At 43.3% G+C, this 27,428-nt stretch overlaps 1 protein-coding gene across 1 annotated transcript in view; it reads right to left on the reverse strand.

The window, feature by feature from the left end:
- The window catches only part of AGBL2 (ATP/GTP binding protein like 2), a 50,729-nt gene that overhangs the window by 14,881 nt on the left and 8,420 nt on the right, over positions 1-27,428 (reverse strand). Inside the window, exons 4-13 of the mRNA XM_038765223.1 lie at positions 24,352-24,537; positions 23,202-23,309; positions 18,301-18,457; positions 14,812-15,660; positions 10,448-10,607; positions 8,712-8,838; positions 8,241-8,341; positions 5,110-5,240; positions 3,469-3,535; positions 715-834 (exon numbers count right to left, since the gene is read on the reverse strand). Of these exons, the coding sequence (XP_038621151.1) occupies positions 715-834; positions 3,469-3,535; positions 5,110-5,240; positions 8,241-8,341; positions 8,712-8,838; positions 10,448-10,607; positions 14,812-15,660; positions 18,301-18,457; positions 23,202-23,309; positions 24,352-24,537 (2,006 nt within the window). The remainder of the gene's footprint in view (positions 1-714; positions 835-3,468; positions 3,536-5,109; positions 5,241-8,240; positions 8,342-8,711; positions 8,839-10,447; positions 10,608-14,811; positions 15,661-18,300; positions 18,458-23,201; positions 23,310-24,351; positions 24,538-27,428) is intronic.

Here is a 27,428-nt window from a genome sequence, read left to right on the forward strand (position 1 = left end):
AGAGCACTGTACTAAGACTTCCAAGCCCCTGCTTCCCATCTATGTTCCCCATCTATGCTGTAAATTCCTTGTGGGCTAAACTTGTGTCAAACAACAGTATTATATTCTCCCAAGTGCTCAGTATAGTGTGCTGTACCCGGTAAGTGTTCAGTAAAGGTAGGGATTGTCTCTATCTGTTGCCAAATTGTACTTTCCAAGCGCTTAGAACAGTCCTCTGCACACAGTAAGTGCTCAATAAATATGAATGAATGAATCTGGCTAAGGGTGGGAAACGAGAGGCGGGGTATTCATTCATTCAGTCATATTTATTGAGCACTTACTGTGTGCAGAGCACTGTACTAAGCGCTTGGGAAGTCCAAGTTGGCGACATATAGGGACTGTCCCTACCCAACAGCGGGCTCACAGTCTAGAAGGGGGAGACAGACAACAAAACAAAACATATTAATAAAATAAAATAAATAGAATAAATATGTACAGAGATATTAAATGCAGCCTCCTGATTATCTCCCAGATCTCATTTGGTTTCCTTCCCAGTCACCCTTGGCTCCCTCTCCATCTTCCTTCTCAAAATGTTTACGACCGAAAATTATGACCCTGAAATAACCTCAGCAAAATCTGAAAAATCAGTGACTCCTTTGGAAAAAATGTGAACGCCTCGAGTCTACAGAAAAGAAAAACGGTACTATACGGGTCGACAGCACCGGGGTTTCTTACTGGACTCTCTTCTGATAACTTTGCTTCCCAGATCAGACTGTTTTTCTGTTGCAGTTGGTTTCTTTGTTTTCTAGTTGGGAGAGCCTTCTTTTTCTTCTTCTTCCTTATCTTCTTCTTTTTCTGATTAAAATAGTCCCGAAAGTACAAATACACATTTTTTAAAAAATCACATAGAATCAGGGGAGTGATTGTCAGCCCAAATATAGCCGGCTCAGGCCCAGGTCCCGGGAGGCCCCTGTGCAGAGAAAGTCTGACAGGGCTTTCAGGCTGAACTCTGTCCTTTTCTGCTCGTGAAACAATCCTCCTGCTTCTCATCGTACCCTTCTCTCCCTGACATTGCCAGCGTTAATTCTTTAAGTCCTAAATAACATTTTGGAGGTGAGATGGGAGAGGGAGATGACAATGAGGAGGAGATGCTGTCAAGATGGAAATGATATTCCCCTTCCCCCCTCCTTTCCCCACCATCTCCCAGACAACTGGGGGCCTGCTTCAACTTGATATTTTTTAATGTGATTATAAGGGCCCAGATGACAAGGATTGAAACCCCCTGCAGTAATTAATCAAGTCTCCCTTCAGCCTGTGCTGACTGACAGCCTGGATAAACCTCACTAGGTTACTCCCCCAGCCTCCCCCAAACCTGGGTAGCACCCCCCAACTCATATGGTCCAACCCAAAACTCGTGATGGATTCTGTAAGTACAACTGCAGTTTCTTTAAACTAGAACAAATGATCTTGTTGGCGGTATATCCCTTTATTTTCTCAATGAGAGAAGGCTGTGAAAAAACAGAATTTAATAGTCTCAACGGTACCCATCTATGCCTATATATAATAATAAAAGCACTTTTCAAAAACCTGAAAAACACTAACGTTTGTAGCCCTATTACTAATATGACCCTCAATTTCATTTATTCAATCATTCATTCATTCAATCATATTTATTGAGTGTTTACTGTGTGCAGAGCACTGTACTAAGCGCTTGGGAAGTAAAAGTTGGACAATTTAAACATTGCGCAATTTTTTAAATCTATGTCAGATGTATATATGTATATATGTTTGTACATATTTATTACTCTATTTTACTTGTACATATCTATTCTATTTATTTTATTTTGTTAGTATGTTTGGTTTTGTTCTCCGTCTCCCCCTTTTAGACTGTGAGCCCACTGTTGGGTAGGGACTGTCTCTATATGTTGCCAACTTGGACTTCCCAAGCGCTTAGTACAGTGCTCTGCACACAGTAAGTGCTCAATAAATATGATTGATTGATTGATATGACCCTCAATTTCATTTATTCATTCATTCATTCATTCAATCGTATTTATTGAGCGTTTACTGTGTGCAGAGCACGGTACTAAGCGCTTGGGAAGTACAAGTTGGACAATTTAAACACTGTGCAAATTTTTTTATCTATGTCAGATAAATTTTAGTCCAAGACAGATTAAAGAACAATGGCCAAGAAAGAATGAAACCAAAACCTATTTTTTAATCTTCTGTTCGTAATTAGGAGGATAAAAGTTCTATGTTTTCTGCACAGGGGCTTGGATTAAAAAAATCAAGGTAATAGTAATAATAATAATAACAACTGTGGTATTGTTAATTGCTTACTATGTGCCAAGCACTGGGGTAGGTAAAAGACAATCAGTTCTTACATGGGTGGGAGGGAGAACAGGTCAACTGAATCCCCATTTTGCAGCTGAGGGAACTGAGGCACAGAGAAGTTAAGTGGATTGCCCAAACGTCACACAGCAGATAAGTGGGCTTCAAGGCTGTCCATCACCTCGCCCCCTGCTACCTCACCTCCCTTCTCTCCTTCGCCAGCCCAGCCCACACCCTCCGCTCCTCTGCCACTAACCTCCTCACTGTACCTTGTTCTCGCCTGTCCCGCCGTCGACCCCCAGCCCACGTCCTCCCCCTGGCCCGGAATGCCCTCCCTCCACACATCCACCAAGCTAGTTCTCTTCCTCCCTTCAAAGCCCTACTGAGAGCTCACCTCCTCCAGGAGGCCTTCCCAGACTGAGCCCCCTTTTTCCTCTCCTCCTCCTCATCCCCCCTGCCCTACCTCCTTCCTCTCCCCACAGCACCTGTACATATGTTTGTACAGATTTATTGCTCTATTAATTTTACTTGTCCATATTTACTATTCTATTTATTTTATTAATGATGTGTATATAGCTATAATTCTATTTATTCTGATGGTATTGACACCTGTCTACGTGTTATGTTTTGTTGTCTGTCTCCCACTTCTAGACTCTGAGCCCGTTGTTGGGTAGGGACCATTTCTATATGTTGCCAACATCCCCCCCATCTTACCTCCTTCCCTTCCCCACAGCACCTGTATATATGTATATATGTTTGTACATGTTTATTACTCTATTTATTTTACTTGTACATATCTATTCTATTTATTTTATTTTGTTAGTATGTTTGGTTTTGTTCTCCGTCTCCCCCTTTTAGACTGTGAGCCCACTGTTGGGTAGGGACTGTCTCTATATGTTGCCAACTTGTACTTCCCAAGCGCTTAGTACAGTGCTCTGCACACAGTAAGCGCTCAATAAATACAATTGATTGATTGATTGATTGATTGAGGGAATGAATGAATGAATCCCAGGTCCCCCGGCTCCCAGGCCCGAGCTCTTTCCGTTAGGCCTTACTGCTTCTCAAGGTGCTATAACTGTATTTGGTTCCAGTCTGTAGTCTATCTGTGTTGTTTTTCCAAGCTGCTCTCTTTCTTGGGGTCAAGATGGTGATGCTCACCTTTTCCACGAGGTTCAGTAGATGCACAGGGAGGCCATCGGATTCGGAGCTATCGGAGCCACTGGTGCTGTTTCCAAGAAAGAGATGGGAATTCGCTTTATTAAGCATCTCCCTAGAGAGTAGAATCCATTTCACAGGATCCCTCATTTGCTATTTTCTGACATGATATAATAATAATAATGGCATTTATTAAGCGCTTACTATGTGCAAAGCACTGTTCTAAGCACTGGGGAGGTTACAAGGTGATCAGGTTGTCCCACGGGGGGCTCACAGTCTTAATCCCCATTTTCCAGATGAGGTAACTGAGGCACAGAGAAGTGAAGTGACTTGCCCAAAGCCACACAGCTGACAATTGGCGGAGTCGGGATTTGAACCCACGACCTCTGACTCCAAAGCCCGGGCTCTTTCCACTGAGCCACACTCCATTCATTTGGAAATGAAAATTCCCTGTCTGGAATTTTCAGAAGAGAAATGAAAGTCCTGTACAGTTCAGTTCTAGGGTGTCAAGGAGGCTTTTTCAGAGGAACCAGAAGAACTCTTATTGAAGTCATGTGTCCAGCCCAGAAGTGGCTACAGCTTCTTTGACAATAAATACGATTGATTGATTGATTGATTGATTGACAGCAGACCTGGGCAAATGACACCAGCAGAAAAAGAGGGCAGAAAAATTTGCCAGCCCACCAGTGAGACTGCTTTCTGAAGAAAGGGCATTTCTGGAGAGGAGGATCTCAAGGGAAAAAAAGGATTCAACCATTTTACTCAGAGATCCTTGAAGACCGTGATCCTCCTGGTCATTTATATGTACTCTTCCAAGTGCTTACTACACTGCTCTGCACACAGGGAGTGTTCAGTAAATACGATTGATTCGGATCTTATCAAGGGGCCCTAGTGGAACCGTGTGCCTTAAGGACTCATCCTCTAGATTGTAAGTTCATTATGGACAGGGAATGCATCTGCTAATTCTGTTGTACTCTCCCAAGTGCTTAGTACAGTGCTCACACACAGGAAGTGCTCAATAAATACAGTGGATTGATCCTAGGCAATGGAGAGCCCTTAAAGAGGCAGGTGTACTTTTGTAGACATATATTGAAGGAAGAACCAAACTCTAAAATACTCTCCATCAGGAATTATCCTCTGAAGTTTTCTTTTACAAGTTTCTGTTACACAGTTGTCCAGTTCAAAGCTCTGCCCTTCTCAATTCTTCAGCTCTCTAGGTCTCTTCTTGCCACACTACATTCCTCTTTCATCACGATTTTTCTGGAAACTGTACACTGACTGTTCCTCTAGACTGTAAGCTTGTTGTGGGCAGGGAACACGTCTACCAACTCTGTTATGGTGTAATCTCCCAAGTTCTTAGGACAGTGCTCTGCGCACAATAAACACTCAAAAATACCCTTGACTGATTGATTTCTGGGGTGAGATTGGCTAAAACTGAACTAAGTGCTCTGGAAGTTACATCTCCTATTTTTGTAGACTACTAATCAAGACATGAGATAAAATGGCAGTTCTAAGAATTATTTCTTTCAACAGCTCTTTGGCCTCTTCTGAACTAAACCCTCTGGAATCCCACCAATCTGTCTGCCCTCCCACAAGGAATATAAATGCCAATTTCTCCTATTTTTCTCCAGGAGAGTTTGTTACCTGGATTCAATGTCAGACCAAGAGATGTCACTCCAAGTGCCTTCCAAATCCTTCTCTTGTCCAAGGTGCTCGCATTTTTTACAGATTTCTTGTTGAAGTATCTCCTGAAGCTCTGATAAACACTGCCTGAACTGTAGGGGAGGAGACAAGAAGGTCATATTTTGTTTTCCCTAAGTTGTGGTAATAGAAACAAGTTTCCCCCTTTTAGACTGTGAGCCCACTGTTGGGTAGGGACTGTCTCTAGATGTTGCCAACTTGTACTTCCCAAGCACTTAGTACAGTGCTCTGCACACAGCAAGCGCTCAATAAATATGATTGATTGATTGATTAATTTTTGCAGGAAGTGCTGGTGAATCAGTTAGAGCTAGCTCCGTTGCAGTGGTTATTTTGTAAAAATTAAATCACACCAGCAGTTTGCACTGCAGTCAACTACATGCTTCTCTAACTCCAGAACACTTGAGTTTATTGAAATCTCAAGAAAAGGCCAGAATGGCTGACAAAGATGGGTGCAAGTGAAAATAGATATATTGAACGCACAGTACCAGGATTATCCTTAAAATAATACTAAACTGAAAACACGTTGCAAAGAAAATAATATATTCTTCAGGTTACTGGGATGGGGTTATGAGGCTACAGCTTAATACAGTGCACTGAATAAAAGTAAACACTCAGTAAACACTGATGATAATGATGATGATAGTAGGGTAGCTATATTCATCAGTTGACCCTAAATAACTATGAGTTCACATTCTGCCTCAGATGTGCTCTGATACTGAGAAAATTACAAACGGTGCAGTTCGGAATTGACCCTGTGATGATATGTGCCTAGGTTTCTGTGCATCTAACCATTCATCAATCAAGCAATCCATCAATGGTACTTTTTGAACATTACTGTGTGCAGAACACTGTATTGAGTGCTTGGGAAAGTACAATACAACAGAGTTGGTAGACACATTCCCATCACGAAAGAGCTTACAGTCTAAGAGCCCCTTAAAGCAGTGTAGAAAAAAGTATTAGAAGGTGATTTTGGAGGGGACATAGACCATTTTTCTTTGTCCTTTTCTAAGTGGAGTTGGACACCAGTCTGTTAGATAACCCTCAGGGGGAGAAAACCTTAAAATAGACTGTGAGCTCATTGTGGGAAGGGACTGTGTCTGCCAACTCTGTTGTGCCGTACTCTCCCAAGTGCTTAATACAGTGCTCTGCACATGTGCTCAATAAATATCATTGATTAATATACCCAATTATAGTAATGTAATTCTAGCATTGGACATGTTTTGTACTAGGAAAAGACGACGGTCATTTCACTTGCTCTTTCAGACAAGGCTTATGTGTATTTGGTAAAACTGAAAAGGGATGTTCTTGCAGAAGGGAATGGCGATTTCGGCATCAGGCAGTGAATTATGTAACATACTGCAGAATGTGCTAAGTGCTTACTATATGCATAGCTCTGTAGTTCTGGGGTGGAGCCAATGCAGTCCCTTCACAACTGTTTGGAGGCTAGATAAATCACCATAATTTGACTCCACGCACTAAATAAAGAGATATGTTTTGGAGGCAACGTAACATTAGAGGAAGCCTGCAGATGTTAGAGTTTGCTTGAAAAGCTTGTAGGAAGACATGAAGCAGATTTAAAGGGGATGAGTTGTTTGTGGTCCCAAGTGATTTTGGAAGTTCATTTAGGGCTTGCACTTAAATAGAGCTGTGTATTTGTAATTCAAAAGGTAGAGAATGTTTTGAGAGACACTTGGGAAAGACAGACACAGTTGAAAGTGAGATCCTGTCCAAGATATACTGACTCCACAGAACAAAGTCATGGGGCATATCACAGTGCTTAGTACAGTGCTCTGCCCACAGTAAGTGCTCAATCAATCAATCAATCAATCAATCGTATTTATTGAGCGCTTACTATGTGCAGAGCACTGTACTAAGCGCTTGGGAAGTACAAATTGGCAACACATAGAGACGGTCCCTACCCAACAGTGGGCTCACAGTCTAAAAGGGGGAGACAGAGAACAGAACCAAACATACCAACGAAATAAAATAAATAGGATAGAAATGTACAAGTAAGATAAATAAATAAATAAATAAATATAGAGTAATAAATATGTACAACCATATATACATATATACAGGTGCTGTGGGGAAGGGAAGGAGGTAAGATGGGGGGATGGAGAGGGGGACGAGGGGGAGAGGAAGGAAGGGGTTCAGTCTGATAGAATTGATTTATTCGATCAATAAATATGATCGAATGATGCACAGTGGGGAACTGTGGGCCTCTCCAGAGATGTTCTACTTCTGGATCTCACAGAACGGTTTTTTTCTTTAACGGTATTTGTTAAGTATTTACTATGTGTCAGGCACTGTTCTAAGCACTGGGGCAGATACAAGCTAATCACGTTGGACATGATCCCACATGGAGTTCACCGTCTTAAGCCCCATTTTACAGGTACCTGAGGCACAGAGAAGTTAAGTGACTTTCCCAAGGTTGCTCAGCAGGTAAGTGGCAGATAAGTCTTACGTAAGTTCTGTGAGCTATATAATTGTAGTTTGTCTAGATAATTTTAATGTTAAGACAAATACAACACTTAAATGAGATGGATCTATCTTTTTATAATTTAACATTTTGTGTGCACTTTAGTGTTTTCTTTTTTCTTCTTCATTCCTCCTAACATAGCAACTGAGATCTTACGATGTCCCTCTAAATGGTAAGTTCCTGTTGGGCAGGGAACGTGTCTACCAACTCTGTTGTATTATACCCGCCCAAGAAATTAAGTGCTCTGCACACAGCAAATGTTCATTAAATTCCATGGATTGATTAAGGGCATCTGAGTTTAGTATAATTGGCTCTGTAGACTGTAAGCTTGTTATGCGCAGGGAATGAGTCCGTTATATAGTTACATTGCATTCTCCCAAGAACTTAGTATAGTGCTGTGCACACTGTAAGCACTCAATGTATACAATTGATTGCTAGATAATGTAAAGAAACAGAAGTATAGAGATTAGTGAACGAATACTAATCAATTCTCTTGCAGAGTTTCCTGGCTCACCTAGTTTTGAGCATTAATATGAGCATCCCCTTAGCTCCATGTTTCTTAGAACCATGAAGTCCCCAGGGGTTTCCTTTTTACCTTGGAGCGGTCAGGATCGCAGAAATCTAATAAAGTATCACAGACTTGATAACCAAGGGATTTCAGGTCTTCCGTGGTAAAATGAATCTCTCTCTTACAACCTAGGAAGGAAAAAGAAAACCCCAAAAACACTGGCAAGAAAATGAGATTTTAATTGAATCTGAGAACAGGGCTCCCCAGAAGGACCCTGGACTTTTTTTTTTTTTTTTTTTTTTACAGAAGAGAGCCCAATTCCAGGCCATTATGCTCTTTGGAAGAGGTGGGAACAGATAGAGCAGCCTCTCTAGCCCAATGCAAGCATGTGTTTCACTGAACACGAGTCTTCTCAGCCTCTCGGTTCCCCTGGTTCATTAGTTCTGGCCCCAGATGGCATAGACCTTTGTTTGATTTCTAACATTAAAGCAGCCCCACTTTGCTCAGATCCCTGCAAACCCAAGCATGATAAAAGGTAACAGTGTCAAGTAACCTTACCAAGCGTTGAGCCTCCAAATGTGGACTCCAAAGTGTAGCTATTTTGGATTCCCATTCTCCACATCACAACCCGCCCGGTTCCTTCTTTGCATTTCTGGACCTTAAACCTACAACTCTGGAAAGAAAACTAAAGAACATTCCTTATGGTCACTTAATCGGGAATTAGCATGTAAATGGCTTCAACTCATTATTGCGATTTTTACTTTATAATTCAGATTTCCGAACTTAAGGAATTTGGTTGACATTTCCTCTCCAAACTAATGTAGTTTCTCCCTCCTCCCATTTGTTGACCTGTTAGATCTTTTTTTTTTTCCCACTTTATAAACTCCAATTCCTCTACCATCCCTTTATGTGAAGGAACAATTTAATTGAATAGATTTGACCTACATAATTTTTTTTCCCCTAATTTTGAGCACAAGCTTTTCTCTATTCATTTCTTCTTGGCATTCTCTGTAATTTGATATTTAAAAGTCTGCGCTATAGAACTACTTCTCTGCATCTTTCAAAATCAATCAATCATATTTATTGAGCATTTACTGTGTGAAGAGCAGTGCACTAAGCACTTGGGAAAGTACGATATAACAGAGTTAGGAGCCACATTCCCTTGCCCAGAACAAGCTTCTCTCTATTCACAAACCCAGCGCTTAGAACAGTGTTTGGCACATAGTAAGCGCTTAACAAATGCCATCATCATCAACATAGAGGGTTTACTTGGTCCAACTCTATTAGGTTTATATGTCTCTCCAACCCTTTAGTTGTGTTTTACATATTAAGGAGCCTGTGGTGGTCTGCAATATTCTGTTCAGGATCAGAAATGATAATAATAATAATAATCATAATAAAAATGGCATTTATTAAGTGCTTACTATGTGTAAAGCACTGTTCTAAGTGCTGGGGAGGTTACAAGGTGATCAGGTTGTCCCACAGGGGGCTCACAGTCTTCATCCCCATTTTACAGATGGGGGAACTGAGGCACAGAGAAGTTAAGTGACTTGCCCAAAGTCACACAGCCGACAAGTGGGAGAGCCGGGATTTGAACCCATGACCTCTGACTCCAAAGCCCGGTCTCTTTCCACTGAGCCACGCTGCTTCTCGATCCTCAACTTTCTGATTTTGATGGACATCTTCGAATGCGAATGTCCGATAATGGGCGGACATCTCCAAAGAGCAAAAATTTGAGTCGGAGACCTGAGTTTTAATTCCGCTTCCACCACTTGCCTGCCGTATTACCTTGGGCAAGTCATTTAGTTTCTCTGTGCCCATTTCCTCATCTGTTAAAATGGGATTACATGTCTGTTCTACCTCCTGTTTAGGCTGCGAGCCCCATACGGGACTCGACCCCTCGCGGACATAGTACAGTGTTCGGTCCATAGTAACTGCTTAACAAATACCACAGTTACGATTAATATTATGAGGCCAAGACCTAAGACAAACATTCACAGTAACTCTAAAAACCTTTCCAGACACCACCCAACAGTAATTTCTAAATCTGAACAATCCTTCTTGCCATGATTTAATTCCACCCCCACGCCCACCAAATATTCCAAAGGTGCAAGTAAAAAGCTTCAAAGGGCATGAAATCTCCTTTTTTCTTTTCTTTTAATCAATCAATCGTATTTATTGAGTGCTTACTGTGTGCAGAGCACTGTACTAAGCCCTTGGGAAGCACAAGTTGGCAACATATAGAGACAGTCCCTACCCAACAAGAAAGATGGAAAACTATTACTCCTGCTTACCTTATCTGGGGCATTTTTGCTTAACATTAAAGGAAAGACCCGCTCATGAAGTTGGCGTTTATGGTCATTTTTATTGTTACAACCGTACATGAAGACATTGTTCTTCCGACTGTGCCCGTGAAAATCACAGTACAGCAGAATCTCTCGCTCTTCAAGGATTCTAGTGAGAAGGAACAAGCGAAACAATCAGGGATGCATCATCGGACATTGGAGAAGCAGCGTGGCTCAGTGGAAAAGAGTGCGGGCTTTGGAGTCAAAGGTCATGGGTTCAAATCCCGGCTCCGCCAATTGTCAGCTGTGTGACTTTGGGCAAGTCACTTAACTTCTCTGGGCCTCAGTTCCCTCATCTGGAAAATGGGGATGAAGACTGTGAGCCCCATGTGGGACAACCTGATCACCTTGTAACCTCCCCAGCGCTTAGAACAGTGCTTTGCACATAGTAAGCGCTTAATAAATGCCATTATTATTATTATTATTATCGGACAGACGTGTGAGGTGTTTTCCCCCTCCGCGACAGTTCCCAGATCCACCCCTTCCTCGTCATCCGATCGTCAACCAACTTGGTCTCAAGTGCTTAGTACGGTGCTCTGCACACAGTAAGTGCTCAATAAATAGGCCCGATTGATGATCATACCCTGGTTAGGCTGCTGTATCCGCCTCCTCTCTGGTCTGTTTGCAGCCTCTTCCCTCTCCAGTTCATACTTCATTCTCCAGCGCTTAGAACAGTGCTTTGCACATAGTAAGCGCTTAATAAATACCATCATTATTATTATTATTACTGCCCAGATCGTTTGTCTACTGAGTGGAAAAAGCCCGGGCTTAGGAGTCGGAGGTCGTGGGTTCTAATCCCGGCTCTGCCACTTGTCTGCTGAGTGACCTTGGGCAAGTCACTTCACTTCTCTGCACCTCTGTTAGCTCAAATGTAAAATGGGGACTAAGCCTGTGAGCCCCACGTGGGACAACCTGATTACCGTGTATCTACCCCAGGGATTAGAACAGTGCTTGGCACATAGTAAGCACTTAACAAATACCATTATTATTATTATTATTCTCTGTGCTAGTTAGCTCATCTGTAAAATGGATATTTAGCCTGTGAGCCCCACACAGGACAACCTGATTACCTTGTATATTCCCCAGCGCTTAGAGAAGTGCTTCACACATAGTAAGCACTTAACAAATACCATTATTATTATTATTATTATTCTCTGTGCCTGTTAGCTCATCTGTAAAATGGAGATTTAGCCCGTGAGCCCCACATAGGACAACCTGATTACCGTGTATCTACCCCAGGGATTAGAACAGTGCTTGGCACAGAGTAAGCACTTAACAAATACCATTATTATTATTATTATTATTCTCTGTGCCCGTTAGCTCATCTGTAAAATGGAGATTAAGCCTGTGAGCCCCACATAGGACAACCTGATTACCTTGTATATTCCCCAGCGCTTAGAGAAGTGCTTCACACATAGTAAGCACTTAACAAATACCATTATTATTATTATTATTGTTATTCTTGGTGCCTGTTAGCTCATCTGTAAAATGGAGATTAAGCCTGTGAGCCCCACATAGCACAACCTGATTACCTTGTATATTCCCCAGCGCTTAGAGAAGTGCTTCACACTTAGTAAGCACTTAACAAATACCATTATTATTATTATTATTATTCTCTGTGCCTGTTAGCTCACCTGTAAAATGGAGATTAAGCCTGTGAGCCCCACATAGGACAACCTGATTACCTTGTATATTCCCCAGCGCTTAGAGAAGTGCTTCACACATAGTTAGCACTTAACAAATACCATTATTATTATTAGTAGTATTCCCCGTGCCTTAGTTAGCTCATCTGTAAAATGGGGATTAAGACTCTGAACCGCACGTGGGACAATCTGATTACCTTCTATATACTCCAGTGCTGAGAACAGTGCTTGGCACACAGTAGGCACTTAACAAATACCATTATTACTATTATTATTATTATCTTCCCACTCCTCTTCAATGGCTACCCAATTTTTCTGCATCAAGCAGGAATTCCTGACCACTGGCTTCATCAACGCTCTCCTTCCGCCCTATCCACTCTCCTCTCCCACTGTGCCTTGGCTTGCCCACTCCAGTTTTCTCCAACTCATCTTCTCACTGAGCCTTTTTCCGGCTTCTCCCTTTTCTGAGCTCTTGCTCACACTCTTCCACCTTCCAAGAATTCTCCCCTCCAGCTCTGCCAGACCTCAGCTCTCCTGAAAATCCCACCTTCTCCAGGAGGCTTTCCCTGATTCATTTTTCTTCTCCCTACTTCATGCCCTCCCAACCACCACTTTAGCACATCCGCACACCCCAGCACTTAAGTCCCTCACAGTGGCACTTCTCTTCATATCTGTTTACTAGTTCGGTCCTTATTTGTCCACATATCCGTTTTTCCATTCTCTCCTTCCTCCTTTCTGTACATTATTTCTCAGATCAGTGACCTCTGGACATTTGGTACTTGTCCCACCCCCAACCTCAGAGCACCAATGTGGCTCAGTGGAAAGAGCCCGGGCTTTGGTGTCAGAGGTCATGGCTTCAAATCCCAGCTCTGCCAATTGCCAGCTGTGTGACTCTGGGCAAGTCACTTCACTTCTCTGGGCCTCAGTTACCTCATCTGGAAAATGGGGATTAAGACTGTGAGCCCCCCCCCGTGGTCACCTTGTAACTGCCCCAGCACTTAGAGCAGTGCTTTGCACATAGTAAGTGCTTAATAAATGCTATCATTATTATTATTATTATGTACATATCTTTAAAAATATATGTAGTAAATTATTTATTATTTATTTAGAGAAGCAGCATGGCTCAGTGGAAAGAGCACGGGCTTTGGAGTCAGAGGTCAGGGGTTCAAATCCCGGCTCTGCCAATTGTCAGCTGTGTGACTTTGGGCAAGTCACTTCACTTCTCTGGGCCTCAGTTCCCTCATCTGTAAAATGGGGATGAAGACTGTGAGCCCACCAGGGGACAACCTGATCACCTTGTAACCTCCACAGTGCTTAGAACAGTGCTTTGCACATAGTAAGTGCTTAACAAATACCATCATTGTTATTATTATTATTATTATCATTTATTCATATTAATGTCTGTCTCCTCTTCTAGGCTATAAGCTCCTATGGACAGGGAACTTCTCTGCTAATTCTGTTGCACTGTACCCTCCCGAGTGCTTAATACAGTGCTCTGCATAATAATGATGGCATTTGTTAAGCGCTTACTATGTGCAAAGCACTGTTCTAAGCACTGGGGTGATACAGTGTGATCAAGTTGTCCCATGTGGGGCTCACAGTCTTAATCCCCATTTTTACAGATAAGGGAACTGAGGCTCAGAGAATTTAAGTGACTTGCCCAAGGTCACACAGCAGACTTGTGGTGGAGCCGGGATTCGAACCCATGACCTCTGACTCCAAAGCCCGGGCTCTTTCCACTGAGCCACGCTGCTTCTGCATGTAGCAAATGCTCAATAAATACCAATGACGGATTATTTCGCCTCCATCTCTCCTATTAGATTGTAAGCTCCCTGAGGGTAGAAATTGTATCCTCTGCCTCTACTGAAATATCCCCCAAGTGTTTTATAGAGTGCTAGAGTGCTTTTTACACAATAAGAGTTGAATTAATACTACCGATTGATTGATTCATGACGGTAATAAATCCTTTTACAGAACACTCCCATCACTGGTAGACTGGATCATTCCACTGCTCAAGTGAGAACATAAGCAATGTAGCTTAGTGGAAAGCTCCCCTTACCTGCTGTGTGACCTCTGACAAGTCACTTAACTTCACTGTGCCTCGGCTCCCTCATCTGCAAAATGGGGATTTAATTACCATTTCTCCCTCTTACTTAAGACTGTGAGCCCCACGTGGGACCCGATTATCTTGTAATCTACCCCAGCGCTCGGTACACTCATAGTAAGTGCTAAACAAATCCTCTATGGTTGTTATTATCTCTAATTCAGTGAACAGGAACCTGGCAACTTTAGCTGAAATTTCTTTTCCTTAGATCAATCAATCAATCAATCGTATTTATTGAGCGCTTACTATGTGCAGAGCACTGTACTAAGCGCTTGGGAAGTACAAATTGGCAACACATAGAGACAGTCCCTACCCAACAGTGGGCTCACAGTCTAAAAGATGTAGCAGGATGGTAAAATTTTTGGTCTTGTAACAAAGGAACCCGGGTGACTATTTAATAGACTATGGAAGAAGGCTGGCTCTCTCAAAGAAGCACTCGCTTCAACAAAACCCAGACAAGGACCAACTCCGCTTTTCTACCAAAGCGCCCTTTTTCAGCAGGTTCAAAAGCCAACTTTCGTTCCCGAGCAGAAGCGGCTCGGTTGGCTCTCCGCTCTCCCCCTCACCTCTTGATCATTTTGCTGGTGTGCCAAATGCAAGGGAAAGAATCCTTCAGGATGGTCCCGTAACGTCTGTTCATGTCCCTGCCGGTCAGGGAGCAGCGGGAATTCCCCACCACGACCCCGTCCGGGTTCAACATGGGCACCACTTTGAAGAGGAAGGTGTCTCGGAGAAGTCGCGCATCCGGAGCATCGCTAAGGATAAAATCCAGGAGCCCCTTCATCACCCAGGAGCCGTTGGACTCCCCGGGGTGAACCCGGGCGCTTAGCACCACAGCTTTCTTGGCGGCCGCCTCTCGGGGGCTTCTGGACGGGCTGGTGATGGTGAGGAGGTACACGGTGTTCCCGGCCAGGCTCCGACACAGGCCTCGGAGCTTGCAGTAGGAAGCCCGGGCGGGGTCGTTGGCCACTGTCAGGACGTAGCGTTGCAGGTCGGTATAAGTGTAGGGATAAAAATGAGCGAAGAAACAAGTGTCGTTGTCGTGGGGAAACTGGACGGTCCAAGTGAGGCAGTACAAAGGCCGCTGCCCCGCACCTTGGCTGCTCTTGTAGTATTTGATGTCTCCCCCTTCCCTCCTCCAACCGACTTGGCCGGTCTGGGCGTCCAGTTGGGAGTACATGAGGGGCTTCAACCCCGTGGCGTAAAGGCTCTTGGCTTTCGTCAGGTTGACGATGGTGAAGCGATAGGCGACCCCTCTTCGGGTGTTTTGGACCCGGAAGTAGAACCACTGGGTGTGCCTGCCGGTGTACAGGTCCGGCTGGAGGGTGAGTTCGTACTCGAAGGTGTCTCTGAAATGGGCGGGGTGGAGGAAAGGATGCTCAGCAAGTTGGATAGTCCCTCCCGCCTGGGGGAAACTGGAATTTGAGGAAGCGAAAGCCGGCGGAGGTGGAAGGGGTGGAATGTCAAATGCCTAAACGCCGTTTGGGCGTTCTGAGGGGATTGCGGGGGCAGTGGGGTGGGAGTGACTGGGAAGATGATTTTCATTCATTCAATCATATTTATTGAGCGCTTACTGTGTGCGGAGCACTGTACTGTTGCTGCGTGATCAGCAGCGTGGCTCAGTGATCAGCAGCATGGCTTAGTGGGAAGAACCCAGGCTTTAGAGTCAGAGGGCATGGGTTTGAATCCCGGCTCCGCCCCATGTCTGCTGTGTGACCTTAGGCAAGTCACTTCACTTCTCTGAGCCTCAGTTCCCTCACCTGTAAAATGGGGATGAAGACTGTGGGCCCCCCGTGGGACAACCTGATCACCTTGTATTCCCGCAGCGCTTAGAACAGTGCTTTGCACATAGTAAGCGCTTAACAAATTCCATCATTATGAGAAGCAGCGTGGCTCAGTGGGAAGAGCCCGGGCTTTGGAGTCAGAGGTCCTGGGTTCGAATCCTGGCTCCGCCACATGTCTGCTGTGTGACCTTGGGCAAGTCACTTAACTTCTCGGACCCTCAGTTAACTCATCTGTAAAATGGGGATGATGACTGTGAGCCCCACGCGGGACAACCTGATCACCTTGTATCCCCCCAGCGCTTAGAACAGTGCTTTGCACATAGTAAGTGCTTAACAAATGCCATTATTATTATTATTATTACTAAGCGCTTGGGAAGTACAAATCGGCAACATATAGAGACGGTCCCTACCCAACAATGGGCTCACAGTCTAGAAGGGGGAGGCAGACAAAAAAAACCAAACAAGTAGACAGGTGTCAATACCAACAGAATAAATAGAATTACAGCTATATACACATCATTAATAAAATAAATAGAGTAGTAAATATGTACAAATATACACAAGTGCTGTGGGGAGGAAAAAGGGGGGCTCAGTCTGGGAAGGCCTCCCAGAGGAGGTGAGCTCTCAGTAGGGGATATTGATACCTGTTTACTTGTTTTGATGTCTGTCTCCTCCCCCTCTAATTTGTAAGCCCGCCGTGGGCAGGGATTGTCTCTCTCTACTGCCTCTCTCTATTGCTTTTTGTACTTTCCAAGCACTTGGTATAGTGCTCAGCACACAGTAAGTGCTCAATAAATAAGATTGATTGAACGAATGAACCAACGAATCCAGGAACAGAAGGGACTTCAACTATTCCACCACTCACTGGTAAGATCAACCTCACCCAGAAAGCGGCAGCTTACCAGGTCCGAAATTTGGAGAGGCTGAAGAGCAAAAATTTTAACTAGGAGGCAGAGAAGACCAGATACCTCAGCACTGGCTCAGAGAACCGGGTCTTCCATTTTTGCTGGCACTTCCAGAAATACCCTGCCTCAGGAACGAACTATAAAAAGACATCTAAGCAGTCCCAATTTTTACCTGCAGTAAGGGCTGGCTGGCTGTAAAGGACTGGGCAGCTGCCAATGGTGGCTGATCTTATGTTGCCAATTTGTACTTCCCAAGCGCTTAGTACAGTGCTCTGCACATAGTAAGCGCTCAATAAATACGATTGATGATGATGATGATCTCTAAACGGCCCTGGAACTCATTTCTGTGCCTTTTCTCTTCACTGCTTTAGTCGAAGGGGAACTAGAGTGATGGAATCAGTTGACCTCTGAAATGGATTTTCCTTAGGGAAGTGACACAGAGTCTCTGGGAAGGGCCCATTCCAAGCCCCAGAGTGACCCCCCACTGCCCGTGGTGGGGTCCAGCTATTTTGGGGGGTTGCTACAGACAGAGCGACTCTGAAAATATATGTATATATGTTTGTACATATTTATTACTCTATTTATTTTACTTGTACATATCTATTCTATTTATTTTATTAGTATGTTTGGTTTTGTTCTCTGTCTCCCCCTCTTAGACTGTGAGCCCACTGTTGGGTAGGGACTGTCTCTATATGTTGCCAATTTGTACTTCCCAAGCGCTTAGTACAGTGCTCCGCACATAGTAGGCGCTCAATAAATGCGATTGATGATGATGATGATGATGAAAATAAGCAGATTTAGGATTTAGGTAGTCCCCAGTGGGCAGGCCCTAGCCCCAGGACTACAAGTCCCAGCAGGGCCAGGGCCTTGAGGGTCTCATCCTCCCGGGGGTTGTGAGGCTGAGAGACCCTTCTGCCCCCAGAGACTGCCCCGAAGCAACCGTCCCAGCCCTAGTAAGAAGGGCAGAAATGTGGCATGAGAGAAGGAGGGGCTGCAGAGGATACCGATGTGCGGCTCACCATCATCAACCCCAAATTAAGAGTTTAATTGGGCTGGGAAACATTGGCTTGAGGCAGGAGATGTAAAAAAGGGGATTTTGGGGACCATTCCAGCACTTAGAACAGTGCTTTGCACATAGTAAGCACTTAATCAATGCCATTGTTATTATTATTATTCATTCATTCAATCATATTTATTGAGGATTACTCCCAAACGCTTAGGACAGTGCTCTGCACCCTGTAAGCGCTCAAGAAATACCATAGATTGATTGATTACAGTTCTCCCAGCCCTCTCCTATAAGAGAACTCGGCGGTCAGCCTAGTCCCTCTCCCTCTTGTACAACTCCTCGGGTTTCTTTTCTACTTACACTCTTACGGCTTTTTGAAGATTCCCGCTCTCGAACCTCGATTCAAACAGCAGAGTATTGTCCTCGGGCCCTTTCAGTTCAACCGCCGAGGGCCTGATGATTCCCCGTCTGCCTCCCACTCTGGAGCTGGTGAAGTAGGTACCATTAGCTGATGCTGCTGGAATAAAGATCCGGTTGTGACAATATTATTATCTGCAATAATAATAATGATAGTACTGATATTTTGTAGGTGCTTACTAGGCGTCAAGCACTGTATTAAGCATTGGGGTAAGAAATCAGATTGGACACAGTCCTTGCCCCAAGTGGGGCTCACAGCGTCAGAGGTAGGGAGAGCATGTATTTTCTCCCCATTTTACAGATTAGGATATGGAGAGACCTGTGTAGTGTTGCACAGCAGATCAGTGGCAGAGCTGGGTATAGAACCCAGGTCTCTCGACTCCAGGTTAAGCGCTTAGTACAGTGCTCTGCACACAGTAAGTGCTCAATAAATATGATTGAATGAATGAATAATAATGATAATGGTATTTATTAAGCGCTTACTATGTGCAAAACACTGTTCTAAGCGCTGAAATGTTCTAATTATGGCATCTATAGAGAGCCTGCTGTGTGCCTGGGATAGACACATGGCTATCAGATTGGATGCCATTCATGACCCGCCCAGGGTTCACAAATCCATCATCTCCATTTCACGGAGGACGAAACTGGACCTGGGTTCTTGCTTGCCGCGTGACCTGGGGCAAGTCACTTAACTTCTTTGGGCCTCGGTTCCCTCAAGTGTAAACAGGGGGTACTGTTCTCCCTCCTGCTTAGATAATAACGATGGCATTTATTAAGCACTTACTATGTGCAAAGCACTGTTCTAAGCTCTGGGGAGGTTACAAGGTGATCAGTTTGACCCTTAGACTGTGAGGGAGGTCAAAATGAAGAGTGCAAGGTCACACATCAGGCCATTCATTCATTCAGTTGCATTTATTGAGCGCTTACTGGGTGCAGGGCACGGTAGTAAGCGCTTGGGAAGTACAATTCAGCAGGAAATAGAGAGAATCCCCTCCCACAGCGGGCTCACAGTCTAAAATGAGTCACCGTTGTTGACTGATGGAGGCCTGTAATAACAACAGTAATAATAATGGTATTTATTAAGGGTTTAGTCTGTGCCAAGCACTGTATTAAGCACTGGGGTAAATCCAGAAACGTCAAGTCAGACGTAGTCTGACCGCACCTGTGAGCCCACTCGGGGCTCATGGTATAAACTGTGGGGGAGAACAGGGATTAAATCCCCCGTTTTAGAGGTGAGGAAACCAAGGCCCAGAGAAGTTAAGTGACTTGCCTGGGGTCACACAGGAGGTCAGTGATAGAGTTGGGACAAAAGCCTGAATCTTCTTACTGCTAGGCCAAACTGCCCCTCATCGTCATAATTATCATCTTGGGCTAATTGTACCATATCGTATTATTCCAAACCTAAGAACGCTCTAAAATTTGGTGCTTCAGATGGAAAAACAATTCATTTTTCGTTCGTCTTTCACCACATATCTGTGGATCTTTCATTTGTTTCCTAGCTCAGTGACACACATCGTTAGTTGACCTTCTTGCTCCCTTTCCCCTCTTTATTTTTTAATTTCAGAATATATTTAACTATATTTTAAAAAAAGCATTTGCAGCAGTCAGGGTGGAGAGCAGGGGAGGCTCGGCTCAAAGAAGCAACAGGAAGCATACCCGCAAAGACAGGCAGAAAGGAGAAGGAGATGGAAGAAATAGGGCAGAGACACTTCTACACCTACGAATGGTGCGGGAGGGTAAAAAGCAAACGCAAAGTCCTTCTTGCTTCTTCTGCCTTGAAGGGTTTAGTCTTTCTAGTCTCCCCACTCTCTTGTAGCCGATACTTGTGAGAAGGAGCAGATCTTTGATCATTTTTCAAGCAAGTATTTGATCTTCCAATGCTGGGCTCTACTCTTACTTCTGATGGGAATGAGTTATTTGTTAGAAGAATGGAAGGGGTGAAATCGAAATGCCTCCGGCCCCGAAGATCCCGGCAAATTTGGGCGTGCATTTGCTTCTCTACAGGTTTGGGAGCAGGTTGTATTTTTAGTGCTAAGAATGTGGAAAAAAAATTAAACCTCTCAGCTTGGCTCGGGAGAAATTCAGTGCGGGAAGCCGAATAGCACAATAGAACACTTGGAAGCTCAAAGGCTCGATAGCATTTCTTTATATTCTAATGGGGTGGAAAAAAATTTGTTCGCAAGGAATGATAATATCAGCAGCACTCATGATCCTCCCTAAACCATCTATTTTGCCAGAGAGCCTTGATGATTTCGTCTACATTCATCAATTATAATTTCATTTCCCATCAGATGTGATTCTCTAAGAGTCTACTTTTCCTTCATGACCAATGTGTTGGGAATCATTTTTAAGGCACTTCGTGGGCAGACACTATGGCTGCACAAGGCGACTTCCATTAATGGTGCCTGACTGATTAAGCTGATGGAGTCTCCTCCCATCGAGAACAATGGACAGATCTGGTCCTTGAAACTTCAGGCCCAAGAACCTGCACAAAGGAATTGATTATATTGATAGCACCTGTATATATGTATATATGTTTGTACATATTTATTACTCTATTTATTTATTTATTTTATTTGTACATATCTATTCTATTTATTTTATTTTGTTAGTATGTTTGGTTTTGTTCTCTGTCTCCCCCTTTTAGACTGTGAGTCCACTGTTGGGTAGGGACTGTCTCTATATGTTGCCAATTTGTACTTCCCAAACGCTTAGTACAGTGCTCTGCACATAGTAAGCGCTCAATAAATACGATTGATGATGATGATGATGATGATAGCGGCTTGCCCAGCGCCATTTGCATTCTCTGGTTCATTCACTCATTCAATCGTATTTATTGAGCACTTACTGTGTGCAGAGCACTGTACTAAGTGCTTGGGAAGGACAAGTTGGCAACATATAGAGATGGTCCCTACCCAACAGCGGGCTCACAGTCTAGAAGGGGGAGACAGACAACAAAACAAAACATATTAACAAAATAAATAGAATAAACACGTACAAGTAAAATAAATAGAGTAATAAATATGTACTTATTACAATGGGGAGGGGAAGGTGGAAGGGAAATACCAACAACATAGAGAAGTAATAGGGCCCAGATGTTGGCCACCACTATGAGATCGCCTTTCTAGCGTACATCTTTAATGTTATTGAACTACGGAGTTGCTGGAAGGAATAATTAGGGGATGAGAAGATTTGGGGTAGGGGTCACTGCTCCCCTTTTGCAGCTTATCCCATCCTTGTAATGTTGTTCTCCAACCATACGCTTTCATTTCTTGCATCTGAATGGCTGATGTGTCCATGTTTTTGTTAATAGAGTGGCCTGGAACACGGGCTCGGAGTCCAAACGATATCAAGATCTGAAAGCAGTTCAGTGGGGAAATTGGAATCGTCCAGTTTAGGACGATTCCAATTGTTCCTTGTTCCACTTGTTCCTACCAGCCATATTCCCAGAGGGGCACAGAATGGGAGAAACTATCTTTGTTCTTGTTTCCTGATCGGTGAGGAGTTTTCTGATTGACAGCTGCTGCCTCCCGCCAGCCTACTTGGATTGTGGGCAGAACGCTGAATGGCGTTGTTTGGTGAAAAAGTGCAAAAACGGGATCAGTGCCACCAAATGCATTTATTTTATCTTCATAGGGCAATCCCTGATATAATGCGAGAGCTTAATGTTGGGTCTTCCTGATTAAGACCTCCTTTCCTCGTCTTCCATTCCCTTCTGCGTCCCCCTGACCTGCTCCCGTTATTCATCCCCCCTCCCAGCCCCTCAGCACTTAAATACATATCTGTAATTTATTTATTTACATTAATGCCTGTCTCCCCCTCTAGACTGTAAGCTCGCTGTAAGCAGGGAATGTGTCTGTTTATTGTTGCATTGTACTCTCCCAAGTGCTCAGTCCAGTGCTCTGCGCACAGTAAGCGCTCAATGAATACAACTGAATGAACGAACGAATGTTTGATCTAGGTAATAATAATAATAATGATGGCATTTATTAAGCGCTTACTATGTGCACAGCACTGTTCTAAGCACTGGGGAGGTTACAAGGTGATCAGGTTGACCCACATCGGGCTCACAGTCTTAATCCTCATTCTACAGATGAGGCAACCGAGGCACAGAGAAGTGAAGTGACTTGCCCAAAGTCACACAGCTGACAAGTGGTGGAGCAGGGATTTGAACCCATGACCTCTGACTCCAAAGCCCGGGCTCTTTCCACTGAGCCACGCTAGAATTAAGCCCCCAGCAGAATTTTGTTTAGGAAAATTCTAGTCAATTCTTTTTTTAAAAATGTGTCCACTCTGTGCAGGCATGGTCATTTTGTTTACTAGTTTGGGGTTTGACTTCGAAACTCTGAGAACTTTACATTTCTCTCCCTTATTAGCGAAAATTTAGTTATTTAAATACTCTAATATGGATAATTTACAGCCTCTCTCTAAAGAAAACCTTCTGTTCTACCTCTGTTCTCGCTCCTTGCCTTGGGTGGTTATTTTAAGATTTAATTTTTTCTGGTTTTTCGTTTCTATCTTTTTGGCCCTGGATCAGTGTGCAGCAGAGTGACTTAAATCACAGAAAAATATGTTTTAAATCTTATCCTAGGTTGGCATTTTCTTAAAATGTATATATGCATATACATACATACAAATATACAAACCCACATGCATTTTATATTTCAGGAGAGCACCTGCTGTTAAAATTGTCTTAAATTCTGTACCTCTCTTCTAATCATATTTAAGCTCTCCCTCACATTAGACTAGGGGAGAGGTTTTCATTACACTTCAGCTGTTGGTTTTGCCACAGACTATTGAAAATCTATTTTTTATATTTTCCGTGCCCAGGAAAATGAGAATACCTGAGTCTATATGATATACAACAGTTCCTTTCTCCTCTCCTACAATTTGTGGCACCTTCTCCTGTCCTGTAGGTTGGTAGAAATACTCAGGTAGAGGTGGAATCCACTCTGAAAAAGAGACACCCAAGAAAGGCATAACAGGAGGATCAACTGAGAAAACATTTCTGAGGCACATGTAACTCGAACTGATAAAAAAAAATGATCAACTGTGAGAACATTCTTATAGTACAAGTTACCAGAACTGATAAAAAGTTATGTACTTATTCTAACCATTCTCGGGACTTATGAATAGGCATTTATTCAATTGTGTACACTTATGTATTTCTATTACTCTGTTGCTTTGATAAATGTTATTATTACTATTACTATTATTACTAAATAACACTGTCCTGATCATCATCTTTGGACTATGAGCCCACTCTTTTAGACTGTGAGCCCACTGTTGGGTAGGGACTGTCTCTATGTGTTGCCAACTTGTACTTCCCAAGCGCTTAGTACAGTGCTCTGCACACAGTAAGCGCTCAATAAATACGATTGATGATGATGAGGGCTAAATCCTTAAAGAAACCTATCTTGTTCGCCTATCGCGTGTCTCTAAAGTTTACCCTTTTTTTTTCCAGTTTGGATTGGGAAATCGATCAGGATTCCTCTTCTCAACAACGCTTGCGGGGGGGACTTTCTATTGAACATTCCTAAAATTACAGTTTTCAAGAGATGCCAAAGTCCTCGCTTCAAGAGACGAAAACCACAGGGACTTGAAATGAAGCCCGAGCCCTAAAGAGCTGGTGAGGTTGACAACCCCCTATAGCTTTAGCTGATTATTTATCCATTTATTTTATTTTGTTAATAGGTTTGGTTTTGTTCCCTGTCTCCCCCTTCTAGACTGTGAGCCCGCTGTTGGGTAGGGACCGCCGTCTCTATGTGTTGCCAACTTGGACTTCCCAAGCGCTTAGTACAGTGCTCTGCACACAGTAAGGGCTCAATAAATACGATTGAATGAATGAATGAATGATTACTTAATTATAATGCAAGCTCCATGAGGATAGGGGTTCTATAGATTTAAAAGGAAAATGTGCACACTTCCAAACCCACTATTTCCCAGTATATTGTAAAATAGGGAGGTCGGCAAAGATAACGGAAGTCACAGTACCAATGTGATGGATTTTTTCCTTGATGACTTCGCGTTCTATTGGCCACCGTGGGGCCCGTAGCGATTCATTCAGGGCAGGAAAGGCAAAGAGCTCTCGAGGTTCCCTCAGTTGAGGGGTTCCCTGGCCCTCGCTGTCATAAAGTAGCTGATTGCTCTTGATAATTGTCGCGTCCAGCATAAAGGTACCTATTAAAGGGAGAGACGGAGGGTGAAACGCCCCTGCGACACCCGGTAAAAGTTACTCTAAATAATAATAACCGTGGCATTCGTTAAGTGCTTTCTGTACAAAGATAATCCGGGCAGCAGAGTGAAGTCTGGACTGAAGCGGGAAGAGACGGGAGGTTGGGAGGCTGATGCAGTGCTCTGCACATACTAAACGCTTAATAAATGCCACTAATATATAATGCCACTAATATATATGTATATATGTTTGTACATAGTTATTACTCTATTTATTTATTTTACTTGTACATATCTATTCTATTTATTTTATTTTGTTAGTATGTTTGGTTTTGATCTCTGTCTCCCCCTTTTAGACTGTGAGCCCACTGTTGGGTAGGGACTGTCTCTAGATGTTGCCAACTTGGACTTCCCAAGCGCTTAGTACAGTGCTTTGCATACAGTAAGCGCTCAATAAATACGATTGATTGATTGATTGCTCTGCACACAGTAAGCGCTCAATAAATACGATTGATTGATTGATTGATTATTACGTGCCAGGCACTGTTCTGAGGGCTGGGATTGATACAAGCAAATTGGATTGGATGCCGTCCCTGTCCCAAATGGGGCTCACAATCTTTGTTCCCCATTTTACAGATGAGGTAACTGAGGCCCAGAGAAGTGAAGTGCTCAAGGTCACACAGCAGACACGTGGCAGAGCTGGGATTAGAACCCAGATCCTTCTGTCCTCTATCTACTAGGCCACGCTGCTTCTCTAAATTAGGTTGGAGGCCCCTTGAATAATAATGATAATAATGATAATAATAATAATAACAATTGTGGTATCTTTAAGCACTTACTATGTATCAAACACTGTTCTAAGTGCTAGGGAAGATAACCAGGTCAGACACAGTCCCTGTCTCCCTCAGGGCTCATAATCTAAGGAGGAGGGAGATTGTGGGTGTGATATCCCCGTTTTACAGATGAGGTAACCGAGGCACAGAGAAGTTGAGTGACTTGTCCGAGGTCACACGGCAGGCACATTGAGAAGGCACATAGAGAAGCAGAGAAGCACACAGAGAAGCAGCGTGGCTCAGTGGAAAGAGCCCGGGCTTGGGAGTCAGAGGTCATGGGTTCTAAATCCCAGCTCTGCCATTTGTCAGCTGTGTGACTTTGGGTGAGTCACTTCACTTCTCTGTGCCTCAGTTCCCTTATCTGCAAAATGGGGATGAAGCCCCACGTGAGACAACCAGATTACCTTGTATCTCCCTCAGTGCTTAGAACAGTGCTTGGCACATAGTAAGCGCTTAACAAATACCATCATCATCATCATTGAAAAGCAGCTTGGCTTAGTGGAAAGAGCATGGGCTTGGGGGTCAGAGGTCATGGGTTTCTGATCCCGGCTCCGCCATTTGTCAGTTGTGTGACTTTGGGCAAGTCACACAGCTTCTCTGGGCCTCAGTTACCTCATCTGCAAAATGAGGATTAATCAATCAATCAATCATATTTATTGAGCGTTTACTGTGTGCAGAGCACTGTACTAAGCACTTGGGAATTACAAGTTGGCAACATATAGAGACAGTCCCTCCCCAACAGTGGGCTCACAGTCTAAAAGGGGGAGACAGAGAACAAAGCCAAACATACTAGCAAAATAAAATAGAATAGATATGTAAAAGTAATATAAATAAATAGAGTAATAAATATGTACAAACCACGGGGGACAACCTGATTACCCTGTCTCTACCCCAGTCCTTAGAACAGCACTTGGCCCATAGTAAGCGCTTAACAAATACCACTATTATTACTATATCATCATCATCATCATCAATCGTATTTATTGAGCGCTTACTATGTGCAGAGCACTGTACTAAGCGCTTGGGAAGCACAAATTGGCAACATATAGAGACTATATGGTGGGGCTAGGATTAGAATCAATCGATCAATCGTATTTATGATTCGATCCGCTTACTAAGTGCCAAGCACTGTACTAAGTGCTTGTGTCAGTACAATACGAACAGAATTAGTAGATACATTCCCTGACATAACGACTCAGGTCCTGATTCCAGGCCCGTGCTCTAACGACTAGACTGTGAGCCCGTCGTGTGTAGTGATTGTCTCTCTTTATTGCTATATTGTACTTTCCCAAGCGCTTAGTACAGTGCTCTGCACACAGTAAGCACTCGATAAATATGATTGAGTGACTGAATGAGTGAATGACTAGGCCACACTGCTCCTGTGAAACCTTGTTGATTAGAAGCACTGGATTACTTTGATAGATGAAATAATGGAGTGGAAAGCTCAGAAGTGCTTTAGGGAGCGGAATCAATCAATCAATCAATCAATCGTATTTATTGAGTGCTTACTATGTGCAGAGCACTGTACTAAGCGCTTGGGAAGTACAAATTGGCATCACATAGAGACAGTCCCTACCCAACAGTGGGCTCACAGTCTAAAAGGGGGAGACAGAGAACAGAACCAAACATACCAACAAAATAAAATAAGTAGGATAGAAATGTACAAGTAAAATAAATAAATAAATAAATAGAGTAATAAATATGTAAAATATGTGTGATATGTAAAATATGTAAAATAAAATAGTAATAAATAAATAAATATGTAAAAAAATAAAGGAAGCAAGTACTTCCAAGAATTCCAGGATGGAGGGAGGTCGTGAGCAAGCCACTGATGGTGGAAGAGACAGGAATGATTTTATTTTATTTTATTTTTATTTTGTTAGTATGTTTGGTTTTGTTCTCTGTCTCCCCCTTCTAGACTGTGAGCCCACTGTTGGGTAGGGACTGTCTCTAGATGTTGCCAACTTGGACTTCCCAAGCGCTTAATACAGTGCTCTGCACACAGTAAGCGCTCAATAAATACGATTGATTGATTGATTGATTGAACGAGGTGTGGGAATAGGC

Source organism: Tachyglossus aculeatus, chromosome 22 (assembly GCF_015852505.1).
Source record: "Tachyglossus aculeatus isolate mTacAcu1 chromosome 22, mTacAcu1.pri, whole genome shotgun sequence".
NCBI classification, from domain to species: domain Eukaryota; kingdom Metazoa; phylum Chordata; class Mammalia; order Monotremata; family Tachyglossidae; genus Tachyglossus; species Tachyglossus aculeatus.